The sequence below is a fragment of the Thamnophis sirtalis genome, unplaced genomic scaffold, assembly GCF_051295495.1.
Source record: "Thamnophis sirtalis isolate CommonGarterSnake01/CBP01778 unplaced genomic scaffold, rThaSir2_p1.2 scaffold_14, whole genome shotgun sequence".
Classification (NCBI taxonomy): domain Eukaryota; kingdom Metazoa; phylum Chordata; class Lepidosauria; order Squamata; family Natricidae; genus Thamnophis; species Thamnophis sirtalis.
Genome location: NW_028261394.1, coordinates 37,384,568 through 37,411,592, shown reverse-complemented (window position 1 = coordinate 37,411,592; position 27,025 = coordinate 37,384,568). Strand labels below are relative to the sequence as shown.

The window sequence follows — 27,025 nt, the reverse complement described above, 5'->3', positions numbered from 1 at the left end:
TCTGTGCGAGGGGAACCTTAACCTTTACCTGATTTGTGTATTTAGGTACAAGAAGTTAGAACTGTGATTTGCAGCTGCCAGAATTATTTCCAGCAAGCAATAATGTTGCAAGTTGCATCAAAAATCACAAGGATTTGGGTTTTGTTTTTTTTGTTTTTTTGCAGTGTCAAACTCCCACACTGAGCTAAACAGATACCACCTATTTCATAAAGATATCCAAGAAGGTCATTAATCTACTCCAAAATAATCTTTTTGTCATCGGTTAGGCAGGGATTACAAAAAAGCCAGCACAAAAATACTGTTTAAACCAAGCCCAAGAAGTTGCCAGAATCACCATAACGTCATGTCTTTGGCCCTCTTCTTAGAGATGGTCCTGGTAGTTGTTGTTAGTTGCGAAGTTGTGTCCGACCTGTGGCTTTCCTGTCCTCTACCATCCTCTGGAGTCCATTTAAGCTCACACCGACTGCTTCAGTGACTCCATCCAGCCACCTCCTTCTCTGTCATCCCCTTCTTCTTTTGCCCTCTATCTTTCCCAGCATGAGGCTCTTCTCCAGGGAGTCCTTCCTTCTCATTAGATGTCCAAAGTATTTGAGTTTCATCTTCGGGATCTGGCCTTCTAAAGAGCAGTCAGGGTTGATCTCCTCTAGGACTGACCGATTTGATCGCCTTGCAGTCCAAGGGACTCACAGGAGTCTTCTCCAGCACCAGAGTTCAAAGGCCTCCATTCTTTGGCGCTCAGCCTTCCTTATGGTCCAACTTTCACAGCCATACATTGCAACTGGAAAAACCATAGCCTTGACTATGGTCCTGGTAGACACCACACAACGTTCTCAAAAATGATTGTCAGTCAGTAACCAATTAATGAACCTAAAGCAGCATTCTTCTGCCTTGGGACAGCTGAGAAAATGTGTTCACAACTTCATGTACTTATGCCCAGGATGATTGCGGCTAGGTGAAAGTTAAAACTAGATAGAATTGATAAGAGCCTCTGCATCCAAAGTGCCTGAGCGTGTTTTTTAATAGTACCTTAAGTTCCCTTGGCCCACCTCAAAGTGATTCTTGGTTCACTTCTTTTCACTTCTTTCTAAAAGATCAACTCAAACATGTCTATGCATTCAGAGCAGGCATAGATATATAGAGCTAAAACCAATTATGCATTCAGATTTGGAAGGGCTTATCAGATATTGTGAGTACTGTGAAAGCTTACACCAACAGTTTTGCTCTGTGAAACATCTTAGAATCTGCGAGAGGATAAATAAATGCATGTTTGTGTAATTAATATTGTGGACATTTATCGAGTATGTAAAAAAAAAGACTTATCAAGATTTTCTCTTGAACATTCTCTATTTGTCTGGTATGATGCCTCTTTTTAACCTCTTATCTGAAGAGTGCTAAAACCTTCAGATTATACTGGTATGCAGCAGTGGTGAAATTCAAACTTTTCTACTACGGGTTCTGTGGGCGTGGCTTGGTGGGCGTGGCAGGGGAAGGATACTGTAAACTCTCCATTCCCACCCCATGCCTGGGGGATGATAGGTTTCAGAAAGATGCCCTAATTGATTCATGAGTCTTGAGCCAAGTTTCAAAAGAAAACCAGTCATTTATTAGGAGCACCATTTCGGCAATACCCTATTGCAATCAGATCTAAACCTCATTTGAATTATGGCTGAACCCCAGTTCCTTCCCTCCCCTCAGTCTGTGTCATAAATCACATTCTCCAATGAGGTGCACTCCTCACAAGCCTGCTGGAGTAATCTGAGATCCGACTCTAGCCGAAGGTATGCGTGGAATGTGTTCCCCCCCCCTTTCCTCACCATGGCAACTTTATGAGTTGACAGGAGAAGGATATTGCAAAATCTCCATCCCTACCCTACTCAGGGGCCAGCCCGAGGTGGTACTTGCTGGTTCTCCAAACTACTCAAAATTTCCTCTACCGGTTCTTCAGAACCTGCTGAATTTCACCCCTGTTATGTAGGTAATCTTCTATTTATGACCTCATTTGAATTCCAAATTTGCATTGCTATGTGAGACAGCCACAGTTGAATCACTGCAGTTATTAAGTTAGTAACATAGCTGTAAATGAATCTGGCTCCCCCATTCACTTGGCTTGTCAGATGGTCACAAAAAGTAGTCACATGACGCTGGACACTGCAGCTGTCTTAAATACATGCCATTTGCCAAGTGTCTGAATTTTGATCACGTGACTATGGGGATGCGGCAACAGTTGTAAGTGTGAAACATGGTTATAAATCACTTTTTTTCAATGCCATTGTAACTTCAAACAATCACTAAATGAATGGGTGTAAGCCAAGGAATATCTGTAGCTTTCACATACCTCACTTAAAGGTTCCCCTTGCACATATGTGCTATTAGTTCCCAACTCTAGGGGGCGGTGCTCATCTCCATTTCAAAGCCAAAGAACCAGCACTGTCCGAAGACATCTCCGTGGTCATGTGGCTGGCATGACTAAACACCAAAGGCGCACGGAACGCTGTTATCTTCCCACCAAAGGTTGTTCCTATTTTTCCACTTGCATTTTTACATGCTTTCGAACTGCTAGATTGGCAGAAGCTGGGACAAGTAACGGGAGCTCACTCTGTTATGTGGGGCTAGGAATTTGAACCGCCAAACTGCTGACCTTTCTGATCGATAAGCTCAGCATCTAAGCCACTGAGCCAACACATCCCTCATACCTCACTTACTCTCCTTCGAAATATTCAAATGGCATAATGTCATTTTCAGGCTGGGGGAGCAAAGAAGGGAACAAAATGGAAAGTGATGTTATATGAGAATGAGACAAGATCTGTGCGCCATCCTGATAAAATGCATGAGGCATGAACTTCAAGGCTGAGCAATATTGCCAGAATATCTGGTAAAAGTCAATTGAAACTCATTCGCTTAAAGAAAATGGGATTCCCAATCAAGATGAAGCAATGTCTCCACTGATTCTAGCTAGCGTCTTCCAGATGCTCAGACTGGAGGAATGGTAGAGCAATTGGCTTCTTTATTCAAGAAGATAAAAAGGGACATGGTAGCTCAGTGGCTAGGACGCTGAGCTTGTTGGTCAGAAAGTTTGGAAGTTCGGCGGTTCGAATCCCTGGTGCCGCATAACGGAGTGAACTCCCATTACTTGTCCCAACTTCTGCCATCCTAGTCATTCAAAAGCATATAAAAATGCAAGTAGAAAAATAGGAACCAACTTTGGTGGGAAGGTAACAGCATTCCATGTACCTTCAGCGTTTAGTCATGCTAGCCACATGACCACAGAGACGTCTTCGGACTGCGCTGGCTCTTCGGCTTTGAAACAGAGATGAGCACTGCCCCCTAGAGTTGGGAACGACTAGCACATATGTGCAAGGGAACAGTGGTGGGATTGAAGATTTTTTTATTATGGGTTCTGTGGGTGTGGTTTGGGGTGTGTCGCTTGGTGGGCAGGGCAGGGGAAGGTTACTGTAAAATCCCCATTTCCTCCCGATCAGCTGGGACTCGGGAGGCAGAGAATAGATGGGCATGGACAAGTCAGAGGTGGTATTTACCGGTTCTCTGAACTACTCAAAATTTCCGCTACCAGTTCTCCAGGTAGAACCTGCTGAATACCACCTCTGAAGGGGAACCTTTACCTTTACAATTCAAGAGGAGAACAGGTTTTTTTTTTCCTTCCAGCTATGCAATGAATTGAGGAAATTGAGAAAAGAATCCGATTCATCAGACTTCATAGATAGGTCATCGGTAATACATCTATAAGTCTTTTATGGGGGTCCGCTCAACAAATCCCTTGCGAGAATCTCAAATTCCAAGACCATGGCTGGTTGGTTAGTTGGTTGCTTCCTTCCTTGGCCAATACTTCAAATGAATTGACAATTTATCATTCACAAAACCAAAAATTAACAAAATTAAAAATCTTGCCAAGGTTTTTAATCAGTTTTATTTTATGCTTAACAGTCTTTTTAAAAAATAGACATATTTGAAGTATAAAATGTTCCATATGGCCTTTTTGCAAGAGAATTACAGCCCGCGACTAGACTCGCATCCCCAGATGTGGAATTGGGGGGAAAGGTCATCCTCCTGAATGTATGCATCTCATAAATGTGTGCTTTAGATTCTAAACCTCTGGAAAGAAAATTTTCTACTACGAAATGGCTGCTTGGCAACCGCTGCCAGTGACATCTAGAAGTATTCAGACCAGTGGTGGTATTCTTCCCATTCTTACCGGTTCAGGCGAACCAGTAGCGGCGGCTGGAGGCTCCGCCTACCTGCCCCGACTTAATGCGCGACCTTCTGCACATGCGAGCATGCTCACGCGAACCGGTAGCGAAGGTAAGCAAGCAAGTCCCACCACTGATTCAGACATATCATTGGGACAGGGGTGGGTTTCAACCGGTTCGCGGTGGTCCCCGCGAACCGGTTGGTCGGCGAACCCGGAAGTAAGTAACTTCCGGGAACGGCGAAGGGCCCACCCGCCCGCCCGCGTTCTTTACCCGGTTTTGACGAGTTCTGCGCTTCCACGCATGCGCAGGATGCATACAGCGCCTGCGCGATCCTCTAGGAGCAGCTGGAGCATCGCACAGAGGCTAGTATGCATGCGTGCGCTGCGCGTGTGCACGAGGACGCCGCCGGCCCCGTTCCAACCGAACCGGTTGGAACAGGGCGAGAAACCCATCCCTGCATTGGGACCTGCAGTTTGAAAGAGTTTGGTTGAGCAATATTTTATGGGCACACCAGACAGATGACCTGAAGCAAGGGAGAATGGGAGCACATGAAGCAGAGCATGCTATAATGAGCCTTGAAGAGAGAAATCTGCATTGCCTTTGATGAGAATGTTTTCTTTCAATTGCAGGGAAGCAAAATCTTGGTTGTCTCACAAGGACACAAGATCTCCTTCCCAGTTAATAAAAGTGCCCGTGTTTTTCTCAGAGAGACGGCCAAGGGTGTTCAGAATAGCTCGCAAACTCTGCTCGGTTTTCATTGGGGGTGTTCCCTGGAGGAAAAAAAAAAAAAACAGGCAAGAGATGAAAGAAGTTGGTAGTGAAAATGCCCAAAGGCCTAGTAACATCGACTGGGAGAATTCAAGGCAATTAAAAATGATCACAAAATTATTGAACAGATATGCTTTTACGTCACCCTCAAAATTCATGACCCAAATTATATGCCGCCCATGGTGAGAGGGATGGCATATAATTTTAATAAATAAATACATTGGCCACTGCATCATAAAGAACCACTGGAAGTTTACAGAATTGAAGACGCTCAACTTCACATGACTGGTTTTTGGTCTAGTGCAGAGGTAGTCAACCTTTTTCTACCTACCGCCCACTAATGGATCTTTCTTGATGGAAAAATTTCCTTACCGCCCCCCACCTTTTGCCCAAATGCTGAACATGAGCATATTTCTTTTTTTTAGACCATGGGTTCTAAATTTGTTTCACAATTTAACAACTACTTTTACTCTTACATTTTGATCTGCACTCCACACAGTGCTTTTTCCCCTCCTCTTTTCCCTTTTATTACAAACACCAAAAACAATGCTGTATTGGGTGCCAATTTTTATTACGTGTCACCATCAAAACAAAATTCCTTTTCCTGCCTCCTTCTTCTTCTTTACCTTTCTTATAGTATTTCACTATATCAAGGATCTCTTTTTCCTTTTTTATTTTCTCCTTCTTCCTTTACTTATTTCTTTCTTTTATTTTGTAAGATAACAAAACTTAATTTATGAGCCAGACTAAACACTTACTCTCCTCCTTTATTTTATCCCCTTTTCTCTATTTTTCTTCCCTTTTTTGTTATTATTTTTTTGATCTTTTCTTTTTTATCTTCTTTTTTTAACCTTCCTTAGGGCAATGTACAAAAGTAAGGCTGAGCTAGTTAGCCCACTTATTATTATTAGCTAACAACAATTCTCTCCTGCCTATAACTTTTCTTTCTTCTATTTTGCAACTGCTCTGCTCCACTTTATTTCATAAGATAACAAAACTTATCTGCCTGTCCCGGCTATCAGTTTCCATTCCTCCTCTTCCTCTTCCCACCTGTTAGCTTGTTTGCGTGCATGTGCACGTTGGTTTATTGATGTGTGCGCTCGTGCTTGCCGAGTCACTCAAAAGGAGGTTTTAACCTCCAAAGTCCCTACCGCCCACCTGAAATCCCGAAACACCCACTAGTCGGCAGTAGAGACCAGGTTGACGACCCATGGTGTAGTGCAGTGTTTCCCAAAGTGTGGTATGCGTACCCCCAGGGGTACGGGAAGAGTTTGGTGGGGGTACGCATTGCACCAGAGTTTGGTGGGGATCACGTGGGAATATCACAACAGGAGAAGATATCTTTAATGTTATGAATACATTTATGCAAGAGAACAAAATTGATTGGAATAGATGTGTTGGAATAAGCACAGATGGAGCAAAAAGTATGGTCGGAATTAATAAAGGACTCGATGCAAGAATTCAAAATGTTGCTCCAAATGTCATATCCACACATTGTTGCATACACAGAGAGGCTTTGGCAACACATAAGATGCCCGCTGATCTACAGAAAGTTCTGGGTGAAAGCATGAAAATCATTAACTACATTTTTTAATGTAGTTATGTGGGGTACTCAGCATTTTTTATGAGGGGTACTCAGCGTTACGAAAATTATAGAAGGGGTACACATATGTCAAAAGTTTGGGAAACACTGGTCTAGTGCATATATTGAATACAGTGGTACCTTGGTACTCAACTGCTTTGAAACTGATCAAATTTAATACGCAATGCATTTTTACGCCAAAATGTTGCCCCAGTACTCATTGTGTTTGGTACTCAATGCACAAACTTTGACTTGTTGATGTTGGCTGCCTTCTGACTCACTACACTATTCCTTATGGGAAGAATTGGTTTGGTACTCATCATTTTTGGTATTCATTGTGCTTCCGGGACACCAATTAAGGATGAGTGCTGAGGTACCACTGTAATAGAAAAAAAAAACCTAACCAATAGCAGCTACCAAATTGGCTGATAGCGATGTAGAAAAGTTGATGCCAAAATGTAATATTCTGCTGATCACAGAAATGTTCAGATTCCTTCAGGACCATACTGAAACCTCTTGTGGGACCACAGGATTCCATGGTATTTCATGGTGTATGGTACGTATTATTTCAGACGAAGCCTGATTTAAGATAACACAACAGTATCTCACGAAAAACCCAAGCGCTACTTCCTGAAATGGTTTAGAAAAGTAGCTGCTGAACCATCCCTGGAATGGCAAGATCCAGGAAAAGATTCAGCAAAAGATTCTGGTACTGATAATTTGGTCCATGTTTATTTCCACTGTATAAAATTTAGGTATCCCCCAGTGGTGGGTTTCAAAAATTGTTCGAACCTACTCTGTGGGTGTGGCCTCCTTTGTGGGAGTGGCTTGCTGCCCATGTGACCAGATGGGAGTGGCTTGCCGCCCATGTGACCTGATATGAAGATGCCGACAACACTTGTCAGAACCACCTTAAATTACCTCACACACAGCACTGTCATGCGTAAGAATATGATGTCAACTTGTTTTTTTAAAAGGCATCTTTGGTTTGCGTTAAAACAACTTCAACACACGCAATGTTCTGATTGCACCACAAACGCAGGAGTCATCCTTACCTTTCACAGAGGCACTGAGTTTTATAAATATGAGCATGACAGTGTAGAATAATCATATCCAAGGACCAGTGGTGTGTTTCAAAAAATTTTGGAACCTCTTCTGTAGGTGTGGTCTACTTTCCGGGTCCACTGGTGGAACCTCTTCAGTAGATTTGACGAACTGGTTCTACCGAATTGGTGCGAACTGGTAGGAACCCACATCTGGTGTCCCCCCCGCTTCCCATTTGCTTACCATTACATTCCCCATGTCAGTCGCTACCCATCCAGGATGCAAGGCAACACACAAGATCTCATCTTTGGCCAGATGCAAGGACTGGCATTTGGAGAGCATATTCAGAGCACACTATGAGGAAGAGAGAGAAGAAGATGATCAATGAATGCTTCATCTCGGTTCTGAAGGATGCCAGACCATTCAAATGTGTTCTTCTCCTACTTGGGATAACAACAGAATTGACATTCTCAGATCATGGGTTCGTCTGTACCTTACTACAGCGGTAAGCAATGACGTGGCCCCGTTGCCATTCAAGGACGTTTGTGATGGACCCTGCTTCACTGGACATGTTCACGATGGCAGCTTTGCTGCAGCTCATGCCTGTCAGGGGACTTTCTTTAGCTGCTTTCCTCAGCAAAGGAATAAACTCCTGGAGGACGAAAAGAACAAATGAAGGGCAGTCAAACCTTCTGTAAGAATAGGAGGAATAGGAATAGAAAAAGAACAGAACTGGAATGGAGTGGAATAGAATTGAACTGTAACTGGAACAGAAATAGAAATAGAAATAATAGAAATAGAAATAATAGAAATAGAAATAATAGAAATAGAAATAATAGAAATAGAAATAATAGAAATAGAAATAATAGAAATAGAAATAATAGAAATAGAAATAATAGAAATAGAAATAATAGAAATAGAAATAATAGAAATAGAAATAATAGAAATAGAAATAATAGAAATAGAAATAATAGAAATAGAAATAATAGAAATAGAAATAATAGAAATAGAAATAATAGAAATAGAAATAATAGAAATAGAAATAATAGAAATAGAAATAATAGAAATAGAAATAATAGAAATAGAAATAATAGAAATAGAAATAGAACAGAACTGGAATGGAGTGGAATAGAATAGAATAGAACTGGAATGGAATGGAACAGAATGGAACGGGGCGGAATGGAATAGAATAGAATGGAGAATGGAGAATGGAATGGAGAATGGAATGGAATAAAAATAGAACAGAACTGGAATGGAATAGAATAGAATTCAACTGGAACTGGAACAGAAATAGAAATAGAAATAATAGAAATAGAAATAATAGAAATAGAACAGAACTGGAATGTAATGGAATAGAATTGAACTGAACTGGAACAGAAATAGAAATAGAAATAATAGAAATAATAGAAATAGAAATAATAGAAATAGAAATAATAGAAATAGAAATAATAGAAATAGAAATAATAGAAATAGAAATAATAGAAATAGAAACAATAGAAATAGAAACAATAGAAATAGAAATAATAGAAATAGAAATAATAGAAATAGAAATAATAGAAATAGAAATAATAGAAATAGAAATAATAGAAATAGAAATAGAAATAATAGAAATAGAAATAATAGAAATAGAAATAATAGAAATAGAAATAATAGAAATAGAAATAATAGAAATAGAAATAATAGAAATAGAAATAGAAATAATAGAAATAGAAATAATAGAAATAGAAATAATAGAAATAGAAATAATAGAAATAGAAATAATAGAAATAGAAATAATAGAAATAGAACAGAACTGGAATGGAGTGGAATAGAATAGAATAGAATAGAATAGAACTGGAATGGAATGGAACAGAATGGTACGGGGCGGAATGGAATAGAATAGAATGGAGAATGGAGAATGGAATGGAGAATGGAATGGAATAGAAATAGAACAGAACTGGAATGGAATAGAATAGAATTCAACTGGAACTGGAACAGAAATAGAAATAGAAATAATAGAAATAGAAATAATAGAAATGGAAATAGAACAGAACTGGAATGTAATAGAATAGAATTGAACTGAACTGGAACAGAAATAGAAATAGAAATAGAAATAGAAATAGAAATAGAAATAGAAATAGAAATAGAAATAGAAATAGAAATAGAAATAGAAATAATAGAAATAGAAATAGAAATAATAGAAATAGAAATAGAAATAATAGAAATAGAAATAGAAATAATAGAAATAATAGAAATAATAGAAATAGAAATAGAAATAATAGAAATAGAAATAATAGAAATAGAAATAATAGAAATAGATATAGAACAGAACTGGAATGGAATGGAATAGAACAGAAACAAACAGCATTGGAATGGAATGGAATGGAATGGAATGGTACGGTATGGTATGGTATGGTATCTGTTTAACTGTTTATTAAATTTATAGGCTGCCCAATCCCGGAGGACATGGTATGGTACAGAACAGAACAGAACAGAACTGGAATGGAACAGAACAGGAATGGAATGGAATAGAATAGAATAGAATAGAATAGAATAGAATAGCATAGCATAGCATAGAACTGGAATAGAACTGGAATAGAACTGGAATAGAAGAGAAGAGAAGAGAACCTTGGAGATCTTCTAGTCCGTCCCCCTGCTCAAGCAGGAGAACCTATACAATCTTAAACAAATGACTGTCCAGTCTCTTCTTAAAGACCTCCAGTGATGGAGCGCCCACAATTTCTGAAGGCCAGTTGTTCCACTGGTTAATTGTTCTCACCATTAGGAAGTTTCTCTTTAGTTCCAGTTTGCTTCTCTCTTTGTTCAGTTTCCAACCATTGTTTCTTATCCTGCCCTCGGGTGCTTTGGAAACTAAATTGATCCCCTCCTCTTTGTGGAAACCCATCTTCTTTGTGGCAGGAGGGTTGGGACGTTTCCCAATCAATAAAAATTCTACCAAAAGACTCCAAAGATTTGCCAATAATTTACTGGAAAATATCAGAATTGTCCTTTAATCTAACCAAATGGAACCCACAGCATCCCTCTTTCAATCAATACAATTTTTCCATCTTATATCCCTAGTCTATCATAGTCTGAGCAGCTACTGGGCAACATTTCTCTTCAGTTCCCGATATCCCATTATTCAAGGAGTTCAGGGAGCTCAGGATTTATTCTTAAAATCATGAATCATGGAAGGAGGGATGGTTGAGCAGAGTGGGAGAGAGCCGACCAAAGTTCTTCAGAGAATTCCTGTTGTGGCCCGTCAGCGTCCAGTGGAGCTGGCAGCAGATTCAGACAGTGAGGAGGTTGGGGAGGAACATGGGCCAGTTGTGGAGTCTGGGGAAGGCTCTGATGAGGGCTCTGTGTTGGAGACAGAGAGGGGGCCAGGGCCGTATCCCAGCTATCAGCTGACTTTGGAGTCAGACATCAGTGAGGCAGATGAACAGCTGGAGCCTGTTCCCAGCGTGTGCATGCACAGAGTTGCCAGACGAAGGGAACAATTAAAGAACAGGGGTCGAACTTGGGAGTAAGGACAGATGATGAATGGCCCCTCCCAGAGGAAATAAAAGAGGAACAAAAGGGGAGTGGAGTTTGCAGGAGACAATTAGTTCACTTAATTGGTTCATGACTCTCCGAGACTCCTTGCCAAGTTTTGCAGATATCGGCCTGGCAGCTCTCCAAGCCAGATAAAGTCTGTGACTGTAAATCCTTCCTTGGAAGACTTTGCTGGATGTGAATGAGCAGAATTCACAGTAAATTAATTAAAGGGCTTTTTGTCAGGACAAGGAGTTTGCTTCATGCTTTCTGGAACCATGATTGGAACAATTCCCTGGAAACAGTTCAGCCTCACCCTAGAATTTCTTAATCCAGGGAAAACAAACCCGAACAAGCCAAAACTTCTTGTATGGAATGACTGCATCTACATATTCTTTTTACTCCAAGGGCCAGAAAGTTTCTTTACCTGGACAATTATCATGGGCCCAATCACATTGGTTCTGTAGGTCTCAGCCATGTTCTCTGGTGTTTCAGTCTCCAGGCTGCTCATATTTACAATCCCGGCATTATTAATCAGGAGGTTCAATCCAGCCCCTTTTAAGCATTCTGTGACTTTGGCTGCGGCGGCCTTGATGCTGGATGGATCAGTTGTGTCTATGGGAAAAAGAAACGTAGGTTGCCTCCCTCTCCAACTTTGCAAACCACACAGTGATCCAATAAATATACTTGCATTTTGTTGAGTCCGCTCTTTCTATTTTCTCATCTCTTTTATAATAAAACAACTTTCCTGTAGAAACATGTGAGAGTAATCTCAAGATTGTAGAGACTTGTCACCTCCTTATACTTTTGAAACATGCCCGGTGTTCTTCGGGAAGCCAAGAAAGATAAGGGAAGTAGCTGAGTTCATGCCTTTTATTAAACTATGGATGGCATAAAGCTTTGACCTGAAGCCATTATTTACCGAAATCATGCCCCAACCACTCCACTCCGAAATAGAAAGCATGTATGAAAGCAGCATGATTGATAGGTTTCTGTGTTATGTTACTGAATTTAATTAATGTTTGTAACTCTGTTTTACAGCTTAGCATATCACAAATGGGACGCGGTGGCTCAGTGGCTTAAAACACTGAGCTTGTCGATCAGAAAGGTCGGCAGTTTGGCGGTTCGAATCGCTAGCGGCGTATAACGGAATGAGCTCCTGTTACGGGTCCCAGCTTCTGCCATCCTAGCAGTTCGAAAGCATGTAAAAATACAAGTAGAAAAATAGGGACCACCTTGTTCTGTGCGCCTTTGGCATTTAGTCATGCCGGCCACATGAAGACAGAGGTGTCTTCGGACAGCGCTGGCTCTTTGGTTTGGAAATGGAGATGAGCACTGCCCCCTAGAGTCAGGAAAGACTAGCACATATGTGCAAAGGGAACCCTTAAAGCCTACCAAATTGCAATTCACATAAATAGATGATACAGAAATGTTGTTTGGCCAGTTATGTGGCTCAGAGGGGACTGAATGGCTGAAAAACTGAATCAAAGGCTGAATGGTGCATCTAGGTGAATCATCACCCTTATTAGATATGCAAACCACTAAACTCACCGCCGAGCTTTGGGTGAGAGTTCCTCCCAATAATACCCCCAAAATTGCTGCTAATACCATATATATCACCTTTAAAGCCCTACATAGCCTAGGACCTGGGTATCTACGAGACCATCTTCTGCCACATACCTCACTCAGACCAATAAGATCGCACGGGATGGGCCTTCTCTGGGTGCCTTCAGCGGGACAATGCCGGCTGGCGACGCCTAGGAGTAGGGCCTTCACTGTTGCCGCTCTGGCCCTATGGAATGAGCTGTCCCCAGAGATCCAGGCCCTGCCCTCTGTCATGGCCTTTCGCAAAGCCATTAAAACCTGGCTTTTCTGGCTGGCTTGGGGCTGTTGACCCCTTGATTGAGGTCCAGCCCCTTCTGATTGGGTGTCTGTTGTGTTCCTTTTTAACCTTGTTGTGTCTCATTGTTTTTAATAATTCTTTTCATTTCTGTAAGCTGCCTGGAGTCTCCGGGATTGGGCGGCATAGAAATTCAATAAATGGAATGAAATGAAATATATACATTTGACAGAAATGGAAGAGAAAGTACCCCGTTTCCCCAAAAATAAGACCTCTCTGGATAATAAGGCCAATCGGGTTTTTGAGCGCATGTGCTGAAATAAGCCCTCCCTGAAAATATTGCAACACAGCAGCAGCCATGAGGTGACCATGCTCTTCCCCCCCTGCACCTCAAAACTAATAAGACCTTCCAGAAAATAAGGCCAAGCGCTTATTTCGAGGGTCAAAAGACCCTGTCTTATTTTCAGGGAAGCACGGTACAAAAAGTCATCAGTTACTGCTTCGATACTGATCTTCCAATGCATATGCTGAGCAGAATGCTTGTTTCTTTGTTTGGTTGCAGATTGAGCTGTTTCTGGAATCCATTTTTTGAATTCTGCCTAAATTGCATAAACTACCAATTGTAATGCAAGGCAATGTTTATCTGCCCTGAGGTGAGGTGTATGGAAATATTGCTTACTTGGCATGCGAATCTACTGTGTTGCTGAATTTCAGTTATTTTCCCTCTCAGATAAAGAAGGAACCAAAGGGATTATCAGAACACATACCCAATGCTATGACGACAATTTGCGGGTGTTCAGCAGCCAAATTCTTCAGGTCCTGAAAGGGGGAAAAAAATCACAAACTTAGTGCCTTTTACTTTACAGCTAACCATGGCAAATACGTTTCCACCACATTTTTTTCTTCTTCATATCTCAGTCGATCTTTTCCATGGGCACAATCTGCAGGGAAGTCATTGAGAAAGGAGGAAATGACTGGAAACAGATTAGATCTATACTAGTCTCCCTTTATTTATTTATCAGCACAAATAAAAAAACACAAATATAACAAAGGCAACAGTAAAAATATTGGGTTTCTGTCGTGATGGACTCTTGTGACGAGCCGATTGACAGATGATGGAAGCAGTTAGCTTCCTCCCATAATTGGGGCTTACCAGGGGTTGTAAAAAAAAAAAAAATCTAATAGATACCTTTCACCCTGGCTTCGCTGATAACGGATAAGAGCCTGTGGCCTAATGGTTAAGATTCCTGCCTAGTATGCAATATAGCCCAGGTTCAAATCCCTGTATGTATATGTATGTATGTATGTATATATTTCTCCATCACGTCGAACCCAATCATGCCTGCACCATCACTACCTAAGAGACAAGCAAATTTCTATTACAGAAAAAGAAGAAAAAAGCCTTTGTTCTTCCCACATTCAAGCTAAGGCACCCCAGGCCTCACCTGAGCACGAGGTCCAGACGGGTCCCGGCAAGTTGCAAAGATCCATTTCGGGGGGTTGCTTTTCTTTGCCAGCTGCCTGACCAGCTCCAAGCCAAGTCCGCGGTTAGAGCCGGTCACCAGAACGCTGTGGGGATTCAGGTGATCCATCTCTCTTGCCAGCCCAGACGAACTAAGAAATTGCCTTGTGCACCTCCTTAAATATTGCCACAACTGAGCCAGTACTTTCACCCACGTTATATAACTTGGAAACAATACATCTGAAGGGAATCTGGAAGGAGGGATTTGGCAAACACCTCCAGGGTTTTTCTCAATTATGCATTAGTAGGGTTTCTTTCCCTTTTTTCCCCCCCTCCATTCTGTGCAGCTGTTTCTCTTTTGGCATCTTCAGTTGGGTGTGTTTTTATTTAAAGAATATCTTCTGTGTTTCCTGCCCTGAAAAAAAAGGGCTTAAAGCAATTAATCCCATCAAACCCAAGATGGTTTTAGGCTGAAAATCTGAATGCTTTCTGGATTAAAATAGCATCTATTCTCAGATACACCTAGGTAATTTGGAAGGTGTTGTTCAGGGGTGGGTTTCTCGCCCCGTTCCAACCGGTTCGGTTGGAACGGGGCCAGCAGCGTCCTCGTGCACGCGCGTGGTGCACGCATGTGTACTAGCGTCTGCGCGACGCTTCAGCTGCTCCTGGATGATCGCGCAGGCGCTGTATGTGTCCTGCGCATGCGTGGAAGCTCAGAACTCGTCAAAACCGGGTAAGGACCGCGGGCGGGCGGGCGCGCCCTTCGCCGTTCCCGGAAGTTACTTACTTCCGGGTTCGGCGACCAACCGGTTCGCAGGGACCGCCACGAACCGGTTGAAACCCACCCCTGGTGTTGTTGTATTCGGGTCTTTTCCCGCGTAAGATTGAGATTGTCTTGGCAACATTTCGGCGAGGTCCCACTCGCCATCTTTAGGCTGGTGTTTTCTTTTGTGTTGTAACGACCTGAGTGGTGGGAGGGGTTCGTTTGTTAACTAGGGCTGGTTTCGAAGCCAGACCTAGTCAACAAACAAACCCCACCCATGCTTGTGAAATACGACTTCTAATCAGTGAAGAAAGATATATCTTGCATTCCTATTCCAAAAAAAGTGTCTGGCTGGTCATGTTGTGGTCCACCAGCTGCCAGAGGAGCTGGCTCAGATGACGAGGAAGTTGGGGAGGAATTTGAGCCAGTTCTGGAATCTGGGGAAGGTTCTGATGGATGCTCTGCATTGGACACGGAGATAGAGCCCAGGGACATCTGGACTTTCCCAGCCACCGGAGAGGCAACTGCCTTTTGGAGGCTGAGATGAGTGAGGAGGAGGAAGAACAGCTGGGGCCTGTTCCAGACACGTGTATGCACAGAGCAGTTAGGAGAGGTGAACAACGGAGGACAAGGAGTTGACCCGGGAAGCAAAGCACACGTGGATGCTGAATGGCCCCTCCCTGGCTGGGGAATAAATAGAAATAGTGGTTGTTGTAGTAAACAACAGTTTGCATTTCTGAAGATTTTGCTCATGGTGTTTTGTGCCTCAGGGACTGCTTGCCAGAACTTAATCTGCAGCCTTTCGGCTGGGAGCGCACGGCCTGGCAATTATTGCAAGGAACTGCTAAGGTCTGTTATTGCTGTTAACTCTTTGAAGTTAGAGCCGAGGTGGCGCAGTGGTTAGGGTGCAGTACTGCAGGCCACTTCAGCTGACTGTTATCTGCAGTTCAGCGGTTCAAATCTCACCGGCTCAAGGTTGACTCAGCCTTCCATCCTTCCGAGGTGGGTGAAATGAGGACCCAGACTGTGGGGGTAATATGCTGACTCTGTAAACCGCTTAGAGAGGGCTGAAAGCCCTATGAAGCGGTATATAAGTCTAACTGCTATTGCTATTGCTATTTGAAGGACTATTGCCTGGACTGCTTGGTTTGTGAATGCCATTAATTCACAGGTGATAAATAAAGAGGGGTTTTCCGGGACAAGGAGTCTGCTTCTTGTTTCTGCTACAGCTGGGTCAGAACAGATCAAGTAAAAAAGGCAAAAGAGTTGTTTCTTAATATTACCCTGCCTTGTTTTTATCGGTTGGAATAGAAAGTAGTTCAGGAGTCGAGACCAAACAAATAATTCCATGCTAATTCCATCTAGTGTCCCAGTTTCCCTTCTGCCTTTTCTGTAGGATTCTGATGGAAGAGTTGCAACCAGAAGACAATTAATGAAGGATGGGATCTCTATCAACCATTAATACTAAAATTTGCTTTGACTCTTAGGAGAAGAATTGGTATTGATGTTTGGCAGTAGATAACCAAGAATTTCTGGCTCGCTTGTGATTTAAGCATCATACAAACCTCAGGAAAGAACCAAGTATGAAGGTAAGCTCTTTTGCAACGTTTTATAAAGTTTGAGATATTTTATTTCATATTTACTCATTTATGACATTGCCATTATTTTTACACTGAAGAAGTATAATTAAGGTTCATAAAAGATGTTTCTACATGAGAGCATTGAAAAAGAATTTCATTAGCAATCATTATGTCCAGTGGTGGTTTTCAAATTTTTTTAGAACCTCTTCTGTAGGTGTGGCCTGATTTGTGGGAGTGGCTTGCCGGCCATGTGACCGTGTGGGAGTGGGTTGCCAGCCATGTGACTAGGTGGGCGTGACCAACTTATAAAATGTGGTGAAACTCACTTAACAAGGCCCTTGCTTAGCAATCAAAATGTTGGCTCAGAAACTCTGGCATTTGAAGCACGCAAGTCTTAAAGCTGTCAAGTTATAAGACCCTTGCACTCCTAACCCTTTAGAAAAAAGCCCCCCGGGGTGTTCAAACTTGACAGCTTTAAGACTTGTGGACTTCAACTCCCAGAATTCCTCCTCTCGCTCTTCATCTTGATGATGTGTGGAAGGGCGGGGGGAGGGAGCTGGAACCGGTTCTTAACGGCACTGTAGATTTGTGCAACCTCTTCTATAGAAGAGGTTAGAACTGGCAGGAACCCACCCCTGATTATATCATTTAGTTATTCGTTTACATGAAACGTTTATCTCTCACTTGTTATTTGTAAGCATAATTATGTGTTGGATTACAATAAAATGCAACATAATAAAGCAGATTAGATATCAGGAATTAAAATTTGGCTGCTCTGCTTGGGCTCTCACGTTTAAGTAAACTTAACAAGTGTCCAAATTATTTCCAAGCAGCAATACTGCTGCAAGTTCTATCAAAATAATTACTTGGTTTTTGACCAGAGTGTCAACTTTGATTCTCTTACTGTCAGACCTGGAAGCTATCTTTTGCATTGGTCCTTCAGGCCTGCCACATTTTCTACTGTGGGAAAATAGGAGGGGGAATTATATGGAGTGTTGGTGATATAGTCAAAATAACATTCCTTTCTCAGAGAGCCAAGGACACTTTGCCCTGCAGCTGCGATGATGTAACTGGGAGGACCTCTAGTTTTTGATGGTGCCTGATTGGACTATGTGATGGACATGTGGGTGCTGGGCAGGGATTTGAACTTTCTTTTGGGTGGAGAAAACCTGGAAGCTTTCAGATTCGGGTTTTCCCAGATGTGCCAATATGACATCTCTAATAAAATGGAAGGTTGAGGAAACTCGAGCCTCGGAGTCTTCTTTTGTTGGGGGTGTTACTTAGAACCCTGACACTTACACTGAGTTGAATAAACATCTCCTATTTGTTAGAGGTTACCTCACACACACACACACACACACACACACACTTTGGAAGAGCAAATTACCCAGGAAGGCCATTAGGTATCTCATTTGCTTCTATGGTATTTCAAAATAATCCAAGACAAGCTTTTTCTCCTCTTGGGCAGGAATGTTACTGCGTGAACCCAGCCCTGGAAATTGCCAGAATCACCATAACGTCATGTCAAGATAGCTCCGGTAGACACCACATGTTGATATTAGGGGTGGGCTACTATGGGTTCGCCTGGGTTCAGGAGAACCCATAGCTAACATTATGGCTTGTTCTGAGAACCTCCAAATCCCACCACTGGCTGGCCCCGCCCACCACCTCCTGCCTGCCACCCCACCCTTCTCAGGAGTCTCCACGTGGCCCGTTTTGGATGCGAGGTAACTTCAGGGCTCGCATGGAGGCTCAGGGAGGGGGGAAATCAGGCCTCCCGGAAGGCCTCCAGAGCCCAGGTGAGGCAGGTTTTTGCCCTCCCAGAGGCTCAAGGAAAGCCTCTGGAGCCTAGGAAAGGTAAAAACGCACACACACACGACTATGGTGCCGATTAAGCCATGCCCGCCATAGCCACACTCACCTAGCAACCGAGCATTGCTGAAATTGTTGAAGCCTACCCATGCTTGATGTTCTCAAAGTTACTATCAGTTGGTAGCCAAGCAGTCACCCTAAAGGAGCATTCTTCTTCTGCCTTTTCATAGTACCTTGGAGAACCCCCAAAAGGGATGTAAACCAAGGTTGATTAAGGCTAGTGAAAATTAAAACAATATTTTAAAAAGATTCTCTGCATCCAAATTGCCTGGACAAGTTTCCGCAGGCCCAGCCAGGGTGATTCTTGCTCTTCTAGGAGCTCAAAAGGTAGAAGATCAATTCAGCCATTTCTGTGCATTAAGAGCAAGTATAGAAACAAAGAACTCAAATGAATTGTGTGTTTATCTTTGGAAGGGCATGCCTGGAATTGTGAGTATATGCAAGCTTACATCAAGAATTTATAAAGTTGAAAGCTCAGTGGCCAACGAACTCTAATTCCAACCCCACCCGAATTGTATGACTGTTGTGCTCTCTTTTAATATGTTGTATTGTTTCCATATTGGAATACTGTTTGTCTTTCCCACCCTCCCTTTTTGAATTGTGAGCCGCCCTGAGTCCCCCCAGGGAAAAGGGTGGCATACAAATAAAGGAAATTCAAATTCAAATTCTAGCCGATACTCTTCTTTAGGAATGAGAAAAAGATTGTTCTGTGCAATTTCATAGAATCTGAATCAATATAGCAATAGCAGTAGACTTATATACCGCTTCATAGGCCTTTCAGGCCTCTCTAAGCGGTTTACAGAGAGTCAGCATATTGCCCCCAACAATCTGGGTCCTCATTTTACCCACCTCGGAAGGATGGAAGGCTGAGTCAACCCTGAGCCGGTGAGATTTGAACCGCTGACCTGCTGATCTAGCAGTAGCCTGCAGTGCTGCATTTAACCACTGCGCCACCTTGGCTCATGCGCCACCTTGGCTCAATATAAATAAATAATGAATACCTCTCTGTGTGTGTAGTTAGCATTATGTCAATTAAAAGTGCATTTGTTATCTAGATGTTCTCCTTCAGTGCCTACAAAGTAGGAATTTATTTAATATATACCCAAAATATATGTTGGGTCACTTTTGCTCTAAGCTAAAGTGACTTTTGGCAGAAAGAAAATGCATTTGTCAATAGAGTATTAGATGGCATCTCTCTACCCCCCCCCCAAAAAAAAAGATTTAAGAAACTAATCACTTAGGTTACTTTAAAAGTTTATTGTATTGCATTGAAAATTGATTAAAACATTTCATGTGCTTTTTTGAACATAGCTTTTGCTTCTTCGTCCAATAGAGCAGGCATGGCATGGCATGGTAGCAAAGATGGCTTTTGGATGGATCTAATTTTTGTCTTTTTGTCCCTTGTCTTTTTGTGTACACTGAGAGCATCTGCACTAAAGAAAAATTCCTTGTGTGTCCAATCACACTTGGCCAACCAAGAATTCTATTCTGTTCTATTCTATTTGAACGCGTCTTCAATTCAACCAATTCTCTGCCCTAAGACTTCACTCTGAATATTCTCTTTCCAGAATATTACTCCCAATTGCAATGACGTTAGAGATTTCCCCTCTGTGTGGTTTAGATTCCAGAGGTCTGGACAAAAAAAGTTATCTTCAGCTTGCAAGAAAGAAGTGGACGCTTTAGCAGTCTTCTGCAGTGATACTTGGAAGATCAGATCAGATCAAACAGGGCCTGAAGGACCCTGAGCGAGCAAGGTTTTATGGGCAGAGTAACTAAAGAAAGGGAGAACTGGAGCACATACAGCAGAACAGGATACACTATGCGCTGAAGGCGTAAAGCTGCATTGCCCTTGATGAGAACTTTATTCTGCAGTACAGTGAAGCAGATTATCTCACCAGGGAATAAGTTTCCCTTCCCAGTTAACAAACGTGCCATGATCTTTCTCAGAGAGATGGCCAAGGGTGTTCACAATAGCTCTCAAACTCTGCTCCATTGTCAGTGGGGGTGTTCCCTGGGGAAAAAAAACAGATAAAGGATTGTAGGAAGTTATCACCCAGCCCTCTCCCAGAAAAATGAAATATCCTAGGAAATATTGAAAAGACAGAATATTTCTCTGGATGTGAAAAGTAAGAAACATGTTTTAAAAGACAGAATAGCTGCCTGCAGCTTCCTGCCCCATCCCCCTTTGTCAATGAGCCATTAAAGCCTGAGCTAGTCCACTTTACATAATAAAGAGTTCTCCCCTTCAGCTCCAGAGTGATGGGATTAAGGCATGATAATATTGGCCCTTTACCCAACTCACCACATGGCATCTGAGAACTCAACCAAACCTGGATTCAAAACGCAGCCTAGAGAGTTGCCCCTGCATGGCTCCATGGGAGTCTGATAACCAATCAGAATACAAGCTCAAGATCAAACGCCAGAGGGGGATAAAACCAGGGACTCAGCTTCTCTTCCACCCTTGCTTTTCCTTCTCTTCTCTTCTCCACCAACATTGAAGCACGTGATCACCTTTTCTGTTCAGGACTCAAGCCATGTGGTCCTGTCCACCATTAAAACCATCTTTCCAAGCAGCCTCCATGTCTCCAGTGTCTTTTCCCCCACTTGGAGCCAAACCCAGAAGGACATTCCTTCCAACAGGATAAAAGAAGTTCATAGTGGGGGGTGGGGGCGGAGGGAGAACATCTAAAAGCTTAGGCAACACCAAGTGACAGTGAATTCCTTAACAGCCAATGAAGTCAAAACAGAAACTCGGTGCTGAATGAGAGTCTACCTGGATTCCATTCTCCAGCTGTTTTTAAATTTTAACCAATTTTTAAAACCAGTAGGGAAAAAAAGCTTAAGGAAAAATGGCAACTGGAAAACAAAGCCATCTGCGTTTTCCATCCATTCTTTATGGCAACTGTGCAATAAAATCTTTGTCTAGAAACATTTTCAGGATGCGGCAAACCTCTTTGCATTACTCCAGTGTTGGCTGAAATGGTAGGATTGTTAGGGCTGGGCAGAATTGTTGATCTGGGAATGGATTATCCTGAAGAATTCTGAAATATTTCCTTTGGGGCCCTGACATTATTGGGGTGCTTTGGTGGTTTCAGTGAATACATTTTCCAGACTTCAAATCATTCAAGTTGTTTCACAGACACTGTTAACATTAAGAGTTGTTAACCTAATTTTGTGAAGCTTCTTCTCCGGCAACATTGTACTGCAAACTCAGGCATACAAAACCTTTGCCAGACCAATTCTTGAATACAGTTCGTCTGCCTGGAATCCACACTGTATATCGGACATTAATACAATTGAACTGGTCCAGAGGTATTTCACGAGAAGAATCCTCCACTCCTCTGCTCACAACAGAATCCCTTATGCCTCCAGGCTTGAAATTTTGGCCTTGGACAACCTGGAACTACGCCGATTAAGGTCTAACCTAAGTCCAGTACACAAAATTGTCTGCTACAACGTCCTACCTGTCAACAACTGCTTCAGCTTCAACCTCAATAATACACGGGCAAACAATCGATACAAACTCAAGGTAAACCGCTCCAAACTCGATTGCAGAAAATACGACTTCAGCAACAGAGTGATCAACACCTGGAATGCTCTACCTGACTCCATTGTTACATCCTCAAATCCCCATAACTTCAACCTCAAACTGTCCACCATGGACCCCATTCCTAAGAGGTCCATAAAGTGGGCGTGCATAAGCGCACCAGTGTGCCTACCGTCCAGGAGTGGATTTCTCGCCCCGTTCCAACCGGTTCGGTTGGAACGGGGCTGGCGGCATCCTCGTGCATGCGTGTGGCGCACGCATGCGTACTAGCGTCTGTGCGATGCTCCAGCTGCTCCTGGAGGATCGCGCAGACGCTGTATGCATCCTGCGCATGCGTGGAAGCGCAAAACTCGTCAAAACTGGGTAAGGAGTGCGGGCGGGCGAGTGCGCCCTTCGCCGTTCCCAGAAGTTACTTACTTCCAGGTTCGCCGACCAACCGGTTCGCAGAAACCGTCGTGAACTGGTTGAAACCCATCCCTTGTACCATCCCTGTCCTACTGTCCCCATTTATTTGTATTCATTTCCTTTGTTCATATCCATGTTCATACTTATACCTGCTACCTTGTACAAGTTTGAAAACCAAATAAATAAAACAGCCTTCTCTGAAGTACCTCTGGAAACCTTGGGACTCTTCCAAATCAGAGATTGTTTCTCAAAATCTATCAAACAATTCCCAGGAGAAATGGCAGGCGTGGCATGATTCAGAAGGAACAAAACGTTTCAGAAATCCTTCAGAAGGTTCCACTCCTAATCCGATTAATCTTGCCCACACTTGTTTTCTGATCATTGTATGAAGGTTGTTTTTCCCCTGGTTCACTTACCAATTCGTTTCCCATGTCAGTCTGCACCCATCCAGGGTGCAATGTAATGCACAGAATCTCCTCTTTGGCAAAGTGCATGGACTGGCATCGAGTGAGCATGTTCAGAGCAGACTGGGAAGGAGATAAAGAAAGAGAAAATAAATGAGTGGTTCATCTGAGCACTCAGGATCGCCGGTTGTGGCCTGCCAGCGGCCAGCAGAGCTGGCAGGAGACTCGGACAGTGAGGAGGTTGGGGAGGAACATGGGCCAGTCCTGGAGTCTGGGGAAGACTCTGATGAGGGCTCTGCATCAGAGGCAGAGATAGATCCAGGGCTGTCCTACAGTTATCAGCCTTGGGAGTCAGAGATCAGTGGGGCAGAAGAACAGCTGGAGCCTGTTCCTAATGTGCACATGCGCAGAGCTGCCAGGAGAAGGGAACAGCTAAGGAACAAGGGCTGACTCGGGAGTAAAGGCACAGGTGGACGGTGAATGGCCCCTCCCATAGGGAATAAAGAAGAGCGAAAGGGGAGTGGAGTTTGCAGGAGACAATTAGTTCAATTCATTAGGGCGAAGATCTGTTCCTAACTTCTTGCCAAGTAATTGCTGCTACAGCGTGGAGTCCACACTGTACATCGGCCATTAATACGATCGGGTGAGTCCAGAGGTACTTCACAAGAAGAGTCCTCCACTCCTCTACTCACAATAGGATTCCCTATGCCACCAGACTTGAAATTTTGGGCTTGGACAATCTGGAACTGTGCCACCTGCGGTTGGAGCTAAGCACAGCACCCAAAACTGTCTGCTACAACGACCTACCTGTCAATGACTTCTACGACTTCCTACCCGTAACACTCATCGTAACAAAAGGCCTTCCCTTACCTTGCTGCAACGATAAGAGATCAGCTCATTCATATTCCAGGCAAAGAGGTTTGTGATGGAGCCACACTCGCTAGTTACGTTGAGGATGGCGGCTTTGCTGCAGCTCATGCCTTTCTGCGGACTTTTTTGGGATGCTTTCCTTAGCAAGGGAAGGAACGCCTGGAGGAGGGGAAAGGGGAAAAAACAGACAAATGAAGGGCACCGACATATCTCCTAACCCAGTGTTAGCAAACAAGCTTGTGCTCAATCCAGACAAGACCGAGTGGCTGTTGTGTTTCCCTCCCAAAAATTTGGTTAGCATTCCATCACTCAGGCTGGAGGGGTGAAATTTTACACCCCTCAGACAGGGCTCGCAACTTGGGAATCCTCCTGGACCCACAGCTGACCTTAGAACATCATTTGTCGGCTGTGACCAGGGGGGCATTTGCCCAGGTTCGCCTGGTGCACCAGTTGCGTCCCTACCTGAACCGGGAGGCACTCGCAACAGTCACTCATGCCCTCGTGACCTCAAGACTGGACTACTGCAATGTGCTCTACATGGGGCGGCCCTTGAAGAGCATTCAGAGACTTCAACTCGTCCAGAATGCAGCCGCGCGAGCGATTGTGGGTGCACCTCGGTACACCCACGTTACACCTATCCTCCGCGAGCTGCACTAGCTTCCGATCGGTCTCCGGATACGCTTCAAGGTGCTAGTCGTCACTTATAAAGCCCTTCATGGTATTGGACCTGGGTACTTGAGAGACCGCCTGCTGCCAATTACCTCCCAAAGACCCATTAGATCACACAGGGTTGGCCTCCTCCGGGTTCCATCTACCAGCCAATGCCATCTGGCTATGACCCGGGGGAGGGCCTTCTCTGTGGCAGCTCTGGCCCTTTGGAACGAACTCCCCGCAGAGATTCAGACCCTCACCTCTCTCCAGGCTTTCCGAAAAGCCGTTAAAACCTAGCTGTGCCGGCAGGCCTGGGGTTGATGAGCTCCCTTCCCCCCTTGACTTGTGTGGCTGATGGCTATTTTAAATGCTTGTCTTGTATTTTTGTGTTCCCTTTCCCCCTTTGAGTTGTTCGCCGCCCTGAGTCCCTCCGGGAATAGGGCGGCATATAAATAAAACAAATCTCAATCTCAAACCTTTTCAACACCGAGGACCGAAATGGGAGCGTGTGTGTGGGTGCATGCCGGAAACTGGATGAGCAGCCACCCACTGCGCATGCGCGCCCCAGGAAGATGATCTTTCGGTTTCCAGCGTGCATGCGCGGGCAAAGACCAGGTGGCCAGTGCGCATGCATGCACCAAAACCCGGAAGATCATCTTCCCAGCATGAGCATGTGCACCGGGAGGATGCTCTTCCAGTTTCCGGAGCTCCTACAAGCGTGAAGACCAGCTGGTCAGCACACTGGATCACGGAACAGCAACGGGTGATGGCTCGCATGCCCGGAGAGATGGCTCTGCGTGTCACTTCCGGCACATGTGCTATAGGTTCGCCATCACAGTCCTAACCAGTGAAATTTCGTGATGCAAAGCTCCAAAAGAATCCTTCAGCTGCTCCCCAAGAAACACCAGAAGAGATTAAATAGATCCTCCCCACCTTCATCTTTGCTCCAACCAACCCGATCATTTCATCCTCACTATATCCATAGCCTATCAAGACAGGTGCGGTGGCCTAGAGGTGGAGTTCTCGCCTCACAATCAGGAGGTTGTGAGTTTGATCCTATAGATATTTCTCTCTCTGAGCACACTGAGAATATATCTGCGGAACAAAACTCTGCATTGGCAACAGGAGGGGCATCTGGCCAGTAAACACTCAGTTCCATTCAGTTGCCCAGACTTCATCCCGCAAGGGATTATGGGGTCATTAAAAGATGATGATGATAATGATGATGATGATGATGATGATGATGATGATGATGATGATATTCATAGCCTATCAAATGTCAACTATGAGGCAAATTTGTTTTAAATTTTATCTATTTATGCTCTGTTTAGGGGCTCCTAATTTAGCTCCTAGTTTAGCCATAAGGAAGGCTGAGCGCCAAAAAATGGAAGCCTTTGAACTATGGTGCTGGAGAAGACTCCTGTGAGTCCCTTGGACTGCAAGGGGATCAAACCAGTTAGTCTAGAGGAGATCAACCCTGACTGCTCTTGAAAAGGCCAGATCCTGAAGAGGAAACTCAAATACTTTGGCCACCTAAGGAGAAGGAAGGACTCCCTGGAGAAGAGCCTCATGCTGGGAACGATTGAGGGCAAAAGAAGAAAGGGGTGACAGAGAAGGAGGGGGCTGGATGGAGTCACCGAAGCAGTCGGCGTGAGCTTAAATGGACTCCAGAGGATGGTAGAGGACAGGAAGGCTATGGGTCAGACACAACTTCGCAACTAACAACAACTACCAGGACCATCTCCAAGAAGAGGGCCAAAGACATGACGTTATGGTGATTCTGGCAACTTCTTGGGCTTGGTTTAAACAGTATTTTTGTGCTGGTACTTTTAAAAAACATGCTCAGGCACTTTGGATGCAGAGGCTCTTATCAATTCTATCTAGTTTTAACTTTCACCTAGCCGCAATCATCCCGGGCATATGTACATGAAGTTGTGAACACATTTTTTGAGCTGTCCCAAGGCAGAAGAATGCTGCTTTAGGTAGATTAACTGGTTACTGACTGACAATAATTTTTTAGAACATTTTGTGGCGTCTACCAGGACTATAGTCAAGGCTATGTTTTTTCCAGTTGCAATGTATGGCTGTGAAGGTTGGACCATAAGAAAGGCTGAGCGCCAAAGAATGGAGGCCTTTGAACAATGGTAGTGGAGAAGACTCATGCAAGTCCCTTGGACTGCAAGGGGATCAAACCGGTCAGTCCTAGAGGAGATCAACCATGACTGCTCTTTAGAAGGCCAGATCCTGAAGAGGAAACTTTGGCCACCTAATGAGAAGGAAGGACTCACTGGAGAAGAGCCTCATGCTGGGAACGATTGAGGGCAAAAGAAGAAGGGGGTGACAGAGAAGGAGGTGGCTGGATGGAGTCACTGAAGCAGTCGGTGTGAGCTTAAATGGACTCCAGAGGATGGTAGAGGACAGGAAGGCTATGGGTCAGACACAACTTCGCAACTAACAACAACTACCAGGACCATCTCTAAGAAGAGGGCCAAAGACATGACGTTATGGTGATTCTG

At 43.7% G+C, this 27,025-nt stretch overlaps 2 protein-coding genes and 1 long non-coding RNA gene across 3 annotated transcripts in view; 1 reads left to right on the top strand and 2 right to left on the bottom strand.

The window, feature by feature from the left end:
* Positions 1-4,597: 4,597 nt before the first annotated feature.
* Positions 4,598-14,799, bottom strand: LOC148042796 (uncharacterized). The gene is made up of 6 exons (XM_087729036.1): positions 14,401-14,799; positions 13,723-13,774; positions 11,543-11,730; positions 8,096-8,254; positions 7,846-7,956; positions 4,598-4,978 (listed from the first exon to the last, which is right to left on the bottom strand). Exons 1-6 carry the CDS (start codon positions 14,545-14,547, stop codon positions 4,859-4,861), a joined length of 777 nt encoding a protein of 258 aa, XP_087585162.1. The 5' UTR covers positions 14,548-14,799; the 3' UTR covers positions 4,598-4,858.
* Positions 14,800-15,053: 254 nt separating this feature from the next.
* Positions 15,054-18,123, top strand: LOC148042795 (uncharacterized). Its single transcript, XR_015698464.1, has 3 exons — positions 15,054-15,906; positions 16,668-16,769; positions 17,791-18,123. It is a non-coding gene; the product is annotated as an uncharacterized LOC148042795 (long non-coding RNA).
* Positions 18,124-19,869: 1,746 nt separating this feature from the next.
* Positions 19,870-27,025, bottom strand: part of LOC106545466 (uncharacterized) — a 29,037-nt gene continuing 21,881 nt past the window's right edge. The window contains exons 4-6 of the mRNA XM_087729034.1: positions 23,859-24,017; positions 23,001-23,111; positions 19,870-20,643 (exon numbers count right to left, since the gene is read on the bottom strand). Of these exons, the coding sequence (XP_087585160.1) occupies positions 20,524-20,643; positions 23,001-23,111; positions 23,859-24,017 (390 nt within the window). The 3' untranslated portion in view covers positions 19,870-20,523. The remainder of the gene's footprint in view (positions 20,644-23,000; positions 23,112-23,858; positions 24,018-27,025) is intronic.